Source organism: Lepus europaeus, chromosome 3, assembly GCF_033115175.1.
Source record: "Lepus europaeus isolate LE1 chromosome 3, mLepTim1.pri, whole genome shotgun sequence".
NCBI lineage: Eukaryota > Metazoa > Chordata > Mammalia > Lagomorpha > Leporidae > Lepus > Lepus europaeus.
The window spans coordinates 153,547,886-153,563,475 of NC_084829.1; the positions used below are offsets into that span (position 1 = coordinate 153,547,886).

At 41.6% G+C, this 15,590-nt stretch overlaps 1 protein-coding gene across 1 annotated transcript in view; it reads right to left on the reverse strand.

The window, feature by feature from the left end:
• LOC133756691 (nesprin-1-like) overlaps positions 1-15,590 on the reverse strand; it is a 209,851-nt gene that overhangs the window by 36,682 nt on the left and 157,579 nt on the right. Inside the window, exons 34-39 of the mRNA XM_062187285.1 lie at positions 13,707-13,894; positions 13,193-13,316; positions 10,569-10,735; positions 8,325-8,478; positions 4,859-5,487; positions 2,350-2,529 (exon numbers count right to left, since the gene is read on the reverse strand). Coding sequence (XP_062043269.1) covers positions 2,350-2,529; positions 4,859-5,487; positions 8,325-8,478; positions 10,569-10,735; positions 13,193-13,316; positions 13,707-13,894 — 1,442 coding nt within the window. The remainder of the gene's footprint in view (positions 1-2,349; positions 2,530-4,858; positions 5,488-8,324; positions 8,479-10,568; positions 10,736-13,192; positions 13,317-13,706; positions 13,895-15,590) is intronic.

A 15,590-nucleotide genomic window follows, 5' to 3' on the forward strand; every position in this document is an offset into this window, starting at 1 on the left:
ATTCAGTTTTTCCAGTACTATTGTTGAAAAGACTACCCTTTCCCCATCAAATTGCCTCTGTGGTTCTATTGAAAATTCATTGACAACGTGTGAGCAAACTATTCCATTGTCCTATACACATCACACTGAAAGCAGGTAAAGTAAATTCTTGATTTTTTTTCAAATGAATACTATTTATAATAAGCTTGTACACTTCTAAAAAATTGTGTGGAGTTTTTGGTTGGCATTATATTGATAAAAAAGGACCACAATAACAATTTTAAATAAAAAAAATGGTTGATGTGAACAGGTGCTTTATTAACAAAGATATGCAGATGGCAGATAATGTATCAAAACATGCTCAATATCATTAGTCATCTGAGAAATACAAATGAAAAATACAAGATACCTTTATACATTTATTAGAATGTCAATCAAGAAACTAAATAAAAACTTGATGACACCAAGCGCTAAAAATTATGTGGAGCAACTGGAACTCTCATACACCTTTGCACTCTGTCGAGAGTGCAAAATGTTGAATGGAAACATTTAGGAAAATAATTCTTTTAATGTTAAACATATAGTTTATCACAGACCCCATAGTTCCACTTTTAGCTATCCAAGCTAAATACAAACTTATATACATGAACTTGAACATGAATGTTTATAGATTTTTTTATTCATAATCATCTAAATAGAAAGAACCCAGATGTCCATCAACTACTGAATGGATAAATGGTGCTCACCCATTCAGTGTGCATTCAGGTATAAAAAAGAATAAACAATGGATACATGCACATTTGCAAAGCAGAAAAAGCCAGACTCAAATGGTTATGTCATGTATGACTGCCTTTATATTGTTATTCCAGAAACAAATGCAACTATAGATACAGAAAAATGATTAAAACTTGGCCAAAGACTAGCGTTGTGATGGAGGAAGACTGATTGTGAGACATGAGCGATTTTTTTTTTCAGGTGGAAGAATTGTTAATATAAAATTTGAGGTTTTGATAGTTACAAAATTGCATGTTTATCAAAACTCACAGAGGCAGGCACTTGGTGCAGCGGTTAAGGCCGCACTGGGGACACCCATATGCCATGTCAGACAGCCAGAGGCCCACCGCTGCCCTGCTTCCATTCCAGCTTCCAGCTACTGCACACCCTGGGCAGCAACAAGTGCTGGGTTTAGGTCACTGTCATCAAGGGGAGGCCCAGATTGAGTTCTTGGTTTCAGGCCAGCCCTGCTCTGGCTGGGGACAGCGGGGAGTCAATCAGTAGATAGAAGGTATTCTCTCTCTCCCCCACTGCCTTTTATATAAATGAAAGCTAAGGTCTTGAAAGATTTATTTATTTGAAAGGTGGAGATAGGGAGAGAGGCAACAGCAGAGAGAGAGAAGTCTTCTATCTGCTGGTTCACTCCTCAAATGGCCACAATGCCAGGCCAAAGCCTGGAATCAGTTGCTTCAGCTGGATCTCCCACGTGGGTACAGGGGTCCCCAAAGCACTGCGGCTGTCTTCTACTGCTTTCCCAGGTACATTAGCACGGAGCTGTACTGGAAGTGGAGCAGCCAGGATCGAACCTGTGTCCATATGGGAAGCTGGCACCACTTAACCCACTACACCACAGTGTGGGTCCTAAATAAACAAATTTTTTAAACTCATAGAATTGAACATGAAAAAGGGTGAATTTTCCGCTATTTAAATTATACCTTAAGTCACTACAAATACAATAGAACAAAAAAGAAAAATCAGAGTTTCTCGTTTTAACACTTTTTAATTTTTGATAATGTCTGCTTTCGAGCACTGCCTTCCATGTGCAATTACCTCAAGACTACACACTTGATAACCTTCTGTGGGACTGGGTTTTTAGTGTGCCTAAAGGGGCACAGCATACCTAAGGCAGCAGAAGATATTTAACTATTGGTCACATCGATGTAAATCAATAACATATGGCCTAATGTCGGGCCGGCGCCGCGGCTCAATAGGCTAATCCTCTGCCTTGCGGCGTCGGCACACCGAGTTCTAGTCCCAGTTGGGGCGCTAGATTCTGTCCCAGTTGCTCCCTCTTCCAGGCCAGCTCTCTGCTATGGCCCGGGAAGGCAGTGGAGGATGGCCCAAGTGCTTGGGCCCTGCACCCCATGGGAGACCAGGAGAAGCACCTGGCTCCTGGCTTCGGATCAGCGAGATGCACCAGCCACAGTGGCCATTGGAGGGTGAACCAACGGCAAAGGAAGACCTTTCTCTCTGTCTCTCTCTCTCTCACTGCCCACTCTGCCTGTCAAAAAGATAACAACAACAAAAATAACATATGGCCTAGTGTCATAAAGTAAGGGGGAAACTGAAAACAGAACTGGAGCATTTTTCACTTACTTTTCATGAATTAACTTTCTTGTATCTTCCCAGGTGACTTCTAAGCGGTTTATCTCCCTGTCGACTTCAGGTGCGAAAGCTACATCTTTCTGGGCAATTTGCTTAGCTTTGTCTTTCAGCCAACATAGTTCATGCTCGTGTGAATTCAGTTCATCTTCTAGCTGATTAAACATTCTCAACCTGTGAAGCATGTTATTTTATGGTCAGTTTTCCAAAGTTAGTAAATCATTTTCTCCCTTAGCACGCAAGGTATCCATAAAGCACACAGAGGGACAGCTAGAAAAACTTTTAACCCTTTAATTAGTGTATATTAACTGATAAAGATGCTTTCCAAGTTAATTTTGCAGCATAACTTAAATGATATCTAAAAAAACCACTAAAAGTTACTTTTACTATTCACCTTCAAATTTCTGCTCACCTTGTCTACTTTGTTTTGATAGTATGATTTTGAAGACTCAGGCTAACCTGTGGGCCAAGTAGGTGAATATTCATTGCAAGGCCATTGCAATAAATCCTTCTGTGCCATGAGATCCAATTCATGTAAATAATGCTATTTAAAAGTCACAACTGTTTCACTCACCATCAAAATGGCTTTATTAAGCTTTATGAAAACTATATTTAAGAACTTAAAGGACCTACTGAATTAAAAAGATTCCCATGTGATCATGGTTGTATCTCCAATATACTAATACTTGAGCATTTATGGCCTCACAGAGGCTCTTCCAGTCTAGTGTTTCGGTACAGCTTTGTAGAGTTTATACAGGGAATATCCAGGTGTTATTCATTTTTTTTCTTACAATGAAAGGGTTGGAAGCAGGCATTATCATTATCTCTGCCTTACAAGAAGAGATGTGGTTTTCCCAAGGGGGTGCAGGGAAGTATAGACATGGCTGGGATTAAATGAACCCATCAAGTCAGAGCAACATGTGGCATCCCACATGAGGCTGTGGAGTTTGGTCTGGGGGCACTAACATGGCTCTTGAGCCCACCCCAAGCTTCCTTTTCTAGTAATGCTAGGGTCTCCTGTTTGCTTGGCCTGAGCAGGCCTGAGAAAGTCCAGCCACCCTACAGGACTAAAGCTACTGCCAACTTCCGGGGTGAAAAGCACTAGGCACCTCCTTCTCTCTGTACTCTGCAGGCCATTTCTTCCCAAATCTCATCCTGTTGTGTAAACTTCTTCTCAATTCTCATTCTGTTCTGTCAGTTTACCATGAGATTAGAGAGGTGGCTTATTGCCTACAAGGGATGCAATTTCAGGAGCTTAGTCATTGCCCCATATTAACTCCATTCTCATCTAAAGCCTTGGCTTAATGTTTGATTTTGGTTAAAATGAGACAAATGTCAGTGTTCTTGGTGGGGCCGACATGGATCTTATTAGCGTGGAGAGCTTTGTTTGAGTGCATTTCATCTGTTTTGTTGCCCCAAAAGTGGCCCTGGGAACATGAAAGGAGAGAAGATTTTAACAGAGAAAAAGGAAACTGAAATGAAATCTGTACAAAGGTGAAATCACAAAGGGAACTTACCTTTGAGCCCTTTGCTTCACTATTGCACTCACTTGACAAAACCCTAATTTTGCTTAAACCCATTTCTCTGCCCTCTTCTCCATACATGGAGGCATACAGACATGGAGCTGTCCTGGGGAATACTACGCCAAGCTGACTGGTCCTACTTGACATGAGTGAGCACAGACCTCAAATGTCTGCTCAGTGCCTTCCTAAGCTCCTCGGCCAGAGAGCTGCTTCCTGCCACTTCTCTGGCAACATCTGCCAGTCTCTCAACTTAGGAGCTTGTTCCAATGTTCTACCAGGGGCTAGCAGTCCCCAAGGAGGAATTTGCTTATTTTTACCATCAGAACAACTGAAATACTCAGATTTCTTCATTTCTTTTCTTCCCTTCTTTTTAGAAAAGATGAGTCCCTTCTCCTATCTATAATAAATTGCTTAAAATGGACAATGTGAGTGCCTGCACTGTGGTGCAACAGATTAAGCTGTTGATCTTGATACTGGCCTTCCATATCAGAGTGCCAGTTCAAGGCCTGGTTGCTCAGTTTCCAATTCAGCTTCCTGTTAATGTACCTGAGAAATTATTGGACAATGGCCCAAGTACTTGGGCCTCTGCCACACATATGGGAGACCATTATGACAGAGTCACTGGCTCCTGCCACCACTGATTGTTGCAGGCATTTGAAGAGTGAACCATTGGATGAAAGCACGCGCACGCTCGCTCTCTCTGCCTTTCAAATAAGTAAATAAATAAATGTTTAAGAAACAGATGGTGTGATCTACATATGATCTTTTATCTAAAGTCTCAGAATGGATCATACGAAATCTTTCATAACATCCTTAAGGAAGCCAAGAACTTGCACTTCTCAAGTGTTAAATCACCCATGAATTTTCATCTTCGAGTATTCTATAAAGTTGCCAAATACAGTGCTGTTAAAGTTTCACACACAAGTTAATTTGAGCACAAATATAAAGAGCCAGCTGCCATGCACACCACTTCCCATTACCTCTGCTGGAGAGCCTGCCGGGTGGGTTCCTTCAAGCGCTCTTTGTCCGTCCTTTCTTCAATGTCCTCTATGCTCCGCAGCAGCTCCTCTTTCTGCTCCTGGAATGCTTTTTTCAACATTGCCAGGGCATCAGCTTCACTCTGCTTGGTTCCCAGAAGGTTCTGGATCCTCTCTACTTCAACAGAGAGCTGATCGGCTGTGGCTCTGCATGAAGTCCTTTGCTTGGAGCTCCCGCCTCTCAGATGGTATTGGGCTTTGGCAAGAATGCTGTCCAGACTAATGGCAGTAGATTCTAAGGTTTTAACATCTGCAATAGCATCATTCAGGTCTTTTTTTAACAACTCTGATTGTTTCTTACTCATGCTGCTGGTTGCTTCCACTGTTTCCCTCAACCGGTGGAGAAGCCCAGAGAGAGAGGCATGGGTCTGTAGGAATTCTGTCAATTGGGACAGAGCAAGCTGCCGCCTGCCCACCACCTGACTGGCCTCCTCAAACAGCTGGAAGCAGTCCTCTGCCTTGCCCTGAAGGAGGTGGAGGTCCTCGGCTTGGCCTAGAGACCCCAGCTTCATCAGGTGGCTCCGCAGGCTCTGCAGTTCTCCCTTCTTGCTGTCTACTTCTGCTGCATGGTCCTGGAAGGGAAAAGAGAGGCGCTGACTCCTCAAGTACACGACCATGCGCGACACAGACGGGCTGCAGGGGTTGTGATGTCAACTGCAATACTACAAGTGCAATGGACTCAGCAGCATGTAAAGGTCATTTATGGCACTTTTTTTTTTTTTTTAAAGAAATGTTCTTAAAATTTCCCATTTTGTTCATTTGGGTGCTTCATATAAAACACAATGCTGAGTTGGAACAAATTGCCTGGTGGGTAGAAACTGTCAGTTAAAATGAATTGAAAATTTGGAAGATTTCTAAAGATTATATAATACAGGATAGAAATATTTTTATAAATAATAAATGCTTGTATAGAGCAAGTGTTTGGTCTAATGATTAAGCCACCAGGTAGGGTACCCAGATCCCACATCAGAGTGCCTGAGTTCAAGCCTCAGCTCTGTTCCCAATTCCAGGTTCCTGTTAATGCAGACCTTGGGAGGCAGCAGCTACTTCGTTCCTTATCTCCCCATGTGGGAAACTGGACAGTTTCTGGTTTCTGGCTTCAGCAGGACCCTGCTCTTGTCATTGGGGGCATTTGGAGAGTGAACCAGAAGATGGGAACCCTTTCTCTCCACCTTTCTCCCCCTCTCAAGTAAATAAGAAATACAAATTTAAAAACATTTGTACATTACATATATATGCATATATAAATCTATGTAAGCGTATGCTACACATCCATATACGTGGGAACTTTAAAAAGTTTGTGTAAAATGGAATTAAAAGATATTGCATGTTTTCCAGGAACTTTTTGAAGCCCCCTGTGTGTGTGTGTACGCGCTGTACAACTAATTCTAATAAAGCTTACAGAAGGGGTGGCCATACTCCTAGATGAGCATTGGCGTCCTTTCCGAGGTGAAGACCTGCACACATCTTAGCTGCCCTCTCTCTAAGGCCATGGCGTGGAGAAGACCATCCTGTGGGAAGCTTGACTGTTTCTCAGTGACTCCTTTTTATAGTCCAGCAGAAACTTGCTAACAAGCTCAGCAGGGTTCCCATTAAAGGGAACTTATTCTGATGATAATGACATTCCTGAACCCATCAGTTTGACTACTAAATGTTAGACCACTTCTTTCCTAACAGGACATTCTTTTTCTAGAGCAGTTGCTTCAGAAAACTTGTCATTGCAATTCACTCTTTCCTCTTTGAGATGTCAATCTTTTCAAAGGCCTTGGGCCAGCTCTTACACCTGGGAAAATCTTTCCAATGACCTGGGGGCCTTCCCCTTGAAATGCAACCACCCTGAAAGAGAGCAGTCCTATCTCCCAATGTCTTTTTTTTTTTTTTTAATATCCTTTTTTTCTATCCTATATATTTTGTGGGAGGCAGAAACACAGGGGGAAAGAGAGAGTGAGAGAGAGTGCGGGCGCTCTTATTCACTGGTTTACTCCCCAAATGCCTGCAACAGATGCAGGCCAGGAGCTGATGCCAGGAGACAGGGACTCAATCCAGTTCCATGTTGTGAGTGGTAGGAACCTAACTATCTGAGACAACACTACTGATACCTAGGATCTTCACCAGCAGGAAGCTAAAGCCAGGAGCCAGAGATGGGTATGGAGCCCAGGCACTCCCACATGGGACACAGGTGTATTAATGGGTATCTTAGTCAGTAGGCCAAAGCCTAGCTTTTTGCTGTAATTTTTAATGAGATCAACATGTTATACTCAAAAAGGACACAGTTGTTTCCTAATATTCCCACATCAATATATACTAGAAAAGTGAAAAACAGCAGGTGTATGTAGAAGCCTGAAAGGTACAAAGGAAAGAGGGGAAAAAGGAAACTATAAGGTGGTGCTGCCAGAGCAAATTTATTTTGATATATGAATAGTATTTTTAGTTTATAAATCTCAAAGGAAGAAACAAAAATGCTCCATTTAACAGCCAACGGTACTTAATTCTCTGTATGTCATTTTAGAAGTTATGTAGCACAAAAATTGTATTTTTATCAGAAGTATATAAGAGCAATAACAATGATACAATTTTCATTGAATCATCTGTGACAGGCATTGGTCCAAATGTTTTATCTCTATTATCTAATTTGATTCTCCCCATACCTTTATAAAGTAGCTACATTTTTATCCCCATTTCATGTATAAGGAAACTGAGACTTAAAGCTAAGTAACTTGTCTGCATTCTAAGAGATGTAAGAAACCACAAGGCACAGCTAATCTCCCCATGTCTTCAGTGAGTGCCTTGCTCCAAGATGCAAAGCTACCTCCTGTCCTGAGGGTATGAGAAAGTCCGGCCAATCAACAAACCATCACAGACTGAATACTCAATAAACATAAAATGTTTTGATATTAAGTATTACAGCAAGCATATTATACAGCTTATCCCAATTATGCCAATGCTGAATGATCAATATCTGATTTTTCTAAATGTTTTTTATTTTTCAGGATAGATATCACATGGAGTTCATAAATAAAGAAAGGAAGTCATAAAGCTCAAATCCTTTTAAATAGTAACTCAGAAAAATGAGATTATTAAAACATTCAATATTAGATTTAAGCCTTGGAATAAAACAAACTGGGAAGCTTTAAAATGGACATGGCATCACATTACCCTAGAAATCATTTGTTCTTCTATGAAAAAATTCTCTCCAGGTGAGTGCTTATTTTATGAGACGTGATTTTAACTCTTAATCTACATAAATGTTGCCTACACTCATAAGCTCAATTATTAGAACATTTTCAGAGGAGGAAAAAAAGTAAATTGGTACCTGCCTGGTAGATTTGTTTTATTTAAATGTTGCATCCCTTTGTAACCAGGAATTATTTTAGAAGTCATTCTTCAGTATGAAAAGAACATACTTTACCTTGTGCCGGGCAAGAGCTACCTGCTGATCCGTCAGGCTTATCTCAGAAGTAGTTTGTAATTCACCGAGAAACAGCTTAATCCACATAGAAAAGGAAAGCAGCAGCTCATCAAATTGCTGGTGTTCAGCAACCACAGACTGAAGAAAATTAATCCTACGGAGAGAAAGGTGTGGAAATGCCCCAGAAGTGGGCAGAGCTCCCCACGTGTTTTGGCAACTGAGCTTACCCCAGGCAGGTGACGTCGTCAGATGGGGACTCAACAGACCTCTGGCTCTTTTATACTTCCCAGCCCTGTTCATTTCCCAGCTTCCCCTGCCACTGTTGCCCCATCCACCCTCAATCCCCTCCTTTTCCACCACATCTGATCTGTCCATATCTGGTTAGCACCTCCACCACAGTAGACGATGACATTGGAATCTTCTCTCCACTTCCAATCCCCTCATCCTGGTTGAAATCACTTCATGTCATGCCTGGCCTCCTACATTCTCCTGAATCGACTTCCCTCCTGCCACCTTTGCTTCCATATCTTATTGTTCAAAGTCTAGATAACAGTCAGAAAGGATAGCAGGTGACCAGAGCATTCCCCGTCACGCAGGAACACTAGGCTCCTTTTCTGTGACACTTAGGGAAGCAAAACCCCTAGAGCTCCCAACTGTGGTCTACGAGGAAGCCCACACAATTCTTCTTCCTGCTCCATGTGACACGGCTCTGCCCAGCACCCCACTGATCTCCCGTTATGTGATATCCCAGCTCATTTCTGCTATAGGGACTAACACGTTCTCTCTTGCTGCGTGCTCTGTCCTCAGAGGACCTTGGGATTTCTCCCACACGGAACTCAGATTTCAATTGGATACATCGCCCGAGAAACGCTTTGTCTTGTCCCAGCCATGTTACCCCATGTTGTCCTCTTCACGATGCTTAGCATCACCTGGATCAGCTTTGTTCATTTGTTGATTATACACTCGTTTCCCCCTCATTCCTTCCTGTGTCCCACCTCCTCCATGAGAGCAAGGACTTTCCCTGCCTTGCTCACTAGAAAAGTGGTTGGCATATTGTCAGGGAGCTCCCAGTAATGAACTGGTTCATTAATAATAGGCCATGAGAGCTCAGAATCCAAAACTGGTGTTAAAATAGCACCTTGATCCAATATTTGCAACCGAAAGTCAACATTTTAAAATTGACTTTCATGCTTTCATCCTTATCAAATCTGTTACAGAGTATCCTCACATGCACAAATTATATTTCTAATGCCTTGACGTGAGTATAATGCTTTAAACGTCTTTTATTCTCCCCTGAGGCGTGGAGAGAGACTGTTCTATTTTACAGAAAATGGCTCATATTTTGAGAGTTGGCATCAAATCCTTCTGTAGGTCTTCCTGAACCCATTCTCCCAATGGTTTCCTTGTTATCCTAAAATTGATGTATAAACTACTAGAAGTCAGGTACTCTCTATTTTTGTGGCTCCAGTATCCAATATGTGTAGTATTAGGTAGGCACCCAATAAACACTTGTTGCTTGAATAAATAAATAACCGATGGATAAGCTCAAGCTCCACGGAAGTAGTCAGTGAGAATCTGATTACCCACCAACACACACCAGAGTGCCCTGGTTACTATGTCAACTCAATAATTATTTGATGAATGAATGGACTTAAAAAATGGCCAGAAAGTTTGAATTCTTATCCAAAACCACATAGTAATCAAAATCAATATCAATTTAAAGAGAATTTGTTTTCTCTTTCATTGGAAAGGTATTTATGGCTAATTGCTAGTCATCTGGTTAATTAAAATTTAATATATTTCATATATAACATATAATGTATTCCGTATAATAATCATTTCCCCCACTCTCCCCAAAAGATCTATACTGGAATGAAATGGAAGTACTAGTATATATATAAAATGCCTCTGGTTGAGAAATGAATTGTGAGACAAATTTTAGTTACCATTTTCCATCTGTTCACAGACTGCTTGGGCAATAAACAATACAAACATTAGCAACCCTGCTATCCTCAATATACTAAAACTATTTAAATATTTGCTGGTTGTAAGAAAAATGTTGAATTAAGGTTCATCAGTCATGTTAATTTTTGAGGACTTTAAAAAAGACCTGGATCTTAACATGACTGATAAAGTAGTTCTCATCTGTGATATTCTCTGAGCAGCTGAATTAAACAAAAACAAACAAAACTATGCTCCCATTTAAAAGCAAGCACACAGTATAAAAACTGTTTTAGAACCAACCGTTTGCTAATTGTCTGTGGTAAATCTCTCCATCTCTCATCCAACTGCTCCAGGTGCAGCTTCATCGTTTTCACGTCGCCTTCAGAGGCCACGGAGAACAGCGACCCCTTGAGCTGCAGAAGGTTGCTGTAGCAGGAGGCCTGGGATACGACTTCCTTCTGCAGAGCCTGGGGACAACAGAGCACATCACAGATGTTGGCCCAACAGGACTGAGCCAGGAAGACCGCAAGACACAGGTGGTTGTCACTGACGGTTCTCATTCCTTCAAAATGCAGGTCATTCGGCTGAAGGAAGTTTTTAATTGCTTTAAAAAAAAAAGATTAACTTATTTAATAGGTATATATACACACACACATATAAAAATAGAGAGAGAGAGAGAAAGAGAAAGAGAGACAGACAGACAGACACCTTCTATTTTCTGGTTTACTTTCCCAAATGCCCACAATCACTGGGGCTGGACCAGGCCAAAGCCAAGAACTGGGAAATCACTCTGGGTTTCCCACATGGATAACAGGGAATCGATGACTTGAACCACAATCTGCTGTTTCTCTGTGTGCACACTAGCAGGAAGCTGGAGTACAGAGCAGAGCTGGGACTTGAAGGGCAGCATGGGACTCCTCCATGGGATGTGGCATCCTGAGTGTCGTCCTAACCGCGGCACTAAATGCCTACCCATTTTATTGGATTTAGAAATGGGACAACTGTATCTTTAATGCTAATCTTCAGATACTATTGGAATCCAAATGAGTTTTCTGGAGTCTGTTATATTGGCTTAGGCTAATGTGGAAGCTGTAGAATATCTCTCAGGATGTGGAGACTGACCATAAAACAGGAATCAAAGAAAAACTATTGCCACAGAGATCCATGCATCTAACAATACCAAGCTGCAGTGCTAAGTACATGGAACACAGCTGCTCTCTGTTTAGGTCAAGATGGGGAACTCGGGCTCTTTATCTTACTTGCACAGAACTGAACTACTGATTTAAAAAAAAAAATTCAGGCATTAAATCTCCTTGGCATTATGATTATGATTGCCAAAATTAAAAGTGTGGGTCCTACGTAATAAGAGATAAACACTCATATAAATGGGCAACAACAGAATATGGTGTTAAATGAGATAATAGTTTTAGCATGGTTCATAGTAGATGCTTGTCCAAATGTGCTCTTTCCCTTCTCAATGAGGCTACAAGCGAAACAGCTAAAGCTATCAGTGGAAGGAGTACATAGCCTAGGAGTGACAAGAAACACCACAAAGCAGAACTGGGACTGTGCCAAGCAGCACAAAGGGAACAAGAAACACAGGAGGCCAGACCAGGAGGTGGGCATTCACAGGTCACATTTGGCCCACAGGGGACAGCTTTGTTGACGCACTATGTGGATGCCGTGGTACCAGGCCTGCAAGCCCTCCGTCATCTTCTAACTCATACAGTACTCAGCTTCCACGTAAACGCATACAGGGACACAGCTTTATATTCCCAGATGTCTTTGTACCCATATGCCTTAAAATCTGTAAGAAAGGAGCTGTGACTTCCCTCTTGGAACTTCTTACATGCACAGACTATGGACTAATGATGGCCTCTGTTCTCAGGGCAGCAAAGAGTCACTGTTGTTTTCTGAAAAGGAGCTTTTGTGGAAGATTAATGCAGAACATCAGTGTTTGACGGACTTGAAAGGCAAGAGAACCCAGGCTATGGAGGACTCTCAAGGTCAAGGCAGGAGAAGTGACAGACACTTCTGATGGAGATCTTATAGAAGCAATTATGAAAAGGAAAGGAGCTAAGCTTCCTCTTAAACTTACTGTACAGTGTTATGGGAGAAGGCTGGGGTGTCAATCTGAAATACAATAAATCTTGTCTGAGAAGCGATTTTGCCTGTTGAGCTTTTTGTCACAGTCAGCACCACTTAAAATAAATTAATCTGCAGAAATCAGTAACAGTGTCTGTAGCCTCAATAATACTTATATTTTAAAAGCAAACTTCTCCACAAATAATATTTATATTTTGAAAACTAATTTTATTTTTTTATTATTTATATATTTATGTTATATATTATTTATTATTTTAAATACTTAAATTTTAAAAACTTCTTCAAGAATGTAACAAGAAACTGGTTTTTTTTGCATTTCTATTTACCGGCATTTCTGCACATTCATTTTTTAAACCTTACTTGAAAATAATAATTACTGTGACCTCTCTCTACATTATACTACTCCTCACTTCTTAAAAATACTTTTTTATTAACAAAAGTCCACATAAATTTGTATTAGAAATTATACCTATGACCAGCTTCAGAAATTATCAATCGATAATCAACTTTGGTTTACCTGCACTCGTCTTTCTACCCTCCCTCCCTCAACTCCCCTGACAGTTCTGTTGAAATGTGAGACATTATGCTATGGGATTTTAGCACATCGTGGAAACTGGTCACCACAAAGTCCTTTTCGTTACTTCATCTTTGGGGCTGTTGTATTCGGGATACCTTGACAGCAAGTGATGCTTCAAGAATCACAAAACCCAAGCAACGTGTTAAGTTGGATCTAGGTTTTTCAGTTATTTTCTTAAAAAATATAATGAGGATATAGCAAGAGCAATTCATTTTCCATGCACACACCTCCCTGAACTTGCCTGTATCAGCTGAAGTTCACCCTCCACTTTGACTCTGTCAGCGGAGATGTGTCTCTCAGGAGATCGGGCTATTGTCTCACACCGCTCCAGCCAGGTCGAAAAGGATGACAGCTCTTTCTCCAGCCTAATGTAATCAGAGAGAAGAAACAAATTCACCCAAAATTGTCATGCTAAAGGATTAGATTTTCTCAAGTTGGAGGGTCCAACATGAACCATTTTAAATAAGACGACGTCGGTCATCTCATTTCCAGGTGCAAAGGTAGGAAAACTGCTTCTCTCTCTTCCCTACGTGGACTTGCACACACGTTTATATCTGAGTAGGATATAAAGATCCACACACAACCTCTACAACCTCAGAGGTCTTCAGCTTGTATGTAGAGGTCCATCGCATCCCATAATAAACACATGAATTTATGCATCTTACAACTGGGGTGACTATTCCCCATCTCTTAAAGGATAGTAGCCCAGAATTTCCTATCTCCTAGGGAAAGTAACAAGAGAAAACACGGCTTACCTCTGCCAGTGGGCCAGCAGGTTCCCCAGCACGGCCTGCCTCTCTTTAGCCTTACTTAGCGTCTCCTCGTACCGCTGCTGCAGAGCCAGGGCGTCCTGAATGCAGGATTCTCTGCTTCTCACCTTGCGGGCACTGGCGGAGAAGGCAGTCACCGTGCTACTCAGGGACTCCAGGCCCTGGCAGAGGTCCTAAGGAGAGTGCAAAAGGAACATAGTAGCCCCCTCTTATCTATGTGTGTGTGTGTGTGTGTGTGGTCCATGACATTCCACAGAGGTGCCTGAAAACGTGCATGCTCTCAAACCTTACACAGACTTCCTATCTCTTATATACATATCCATGATAAAATTGAACTTATAACTTAGGCCCGGAGATCAACAGTAACTAAGACTAGAAACCGTAACAATGCTGCAATGAACGTCATTTAAATTTTACCAGTGGGTTCTTTTTGGACTCTCTCATTTTATCCTCTTACTCCATGAGTGTGGGTAACTAGAAGTGCAAAGGGACTGTTGGGCAGCAAATGCACAGGATTGAACAAGGACACAGGATTTTTGGGAACCCATCATCACAAACTATTTCCCCTCTGTTGTCATAAGTGCCAATGGTATCCAAAAAAATAAAATCCTCACTCTGTCTTTTATGACCTTGTCTAAATATGATCAGAGTCGGAAAACTTGGAAGGCTTCCATAGCCTTGGCAACTCATGACGACAGCCTAAGATGGTTACTGGCGCCATAAACTAGAGTGTCAATTTGTTGGGTCAACAACAGGAGCCACTGTGCACTTGCTCCTCATGTGGGATCTCTGTCCTTAATGTGCTGTACATTTTGATTTAATGCTATAACTAGTACTCAAACAGTATGTTTCACTTTGTGTTTCTATGTGGGTGCAAACTGTTGAAATCTTTATACTAAATTGATCTTCTGTATATAAAGAGAATTGAAAATGAATCTTGATGCAAATGGAAGGGGAGAGGGAGCGGGAGGGGGGAGGGTTGCGGGTGGGAGGGAAGTTATGGGGGGGGGGAAGCCATTGTAATCCATAAGCTGTACACTGGAAATTTATATTCATTAAATAAAAGTTAAAAAAAAATAAAATAAAATAAAATGCCCTGTCCCCGATTTGAAGTAAGCTACAGAGGAAGTGAGGACACAGCTACTTTCTCTCACGCTCCTCTGCCTCAGTGTTAGCCCAGGGACTTCCAGGTCTGGCCCACCCCGACCCCAAGCTTTCTGATCCTCGCTGGGCTGTGCTCTGGAGAGGTTTCCCACAAGGAGAGCACGTTGCTGTGCACCTGAATAGTTCCAGCTCTCCCTCAACAATTCTGATATTTTGTGAACATTCTTATTCCTTTCACATAAAACTTGTATTTAAAGAATGCGATTCTTAATTGAAAAGCTGCTTACAACTGAGTCCTTCTATGAAAACATAAAGGAAAGGTTAACACCCAAAATAGCTGTTGCTGGGCTTCAAATGATCCCCAGTGCCTCTGAGTGGGGCAGGGCAGGGCAGGGCTGGGCTGCCCAGGGCATGGACAGACTGCCTTCCTGAAATATGCAATTGTCTGCAGAGACAGAAGAGAGGCACATTCTGTCACCACACCCATTTTACAGATAGGAAAATCAAGATAGAGAAAAGTAACTTACGTTAGGAAATCTAAGTATTAGAAAAAATAGAATGGTATTCTCTGGGATTGCATTATTAACCTATTAAAATACCCATTCAGATTGATCTTTTCCTGTTTTTCCTCAAATTTTTCAAAGGAACATGTGCCACACAGATATAGCCTCATCATGAATACTCAAATGATAAAAATTCCACCCCGCTTTCCAGATGTGCCTGTCTCAGCTCCCTGCGTTGCATCACTGTAGCACCTTCCTCATA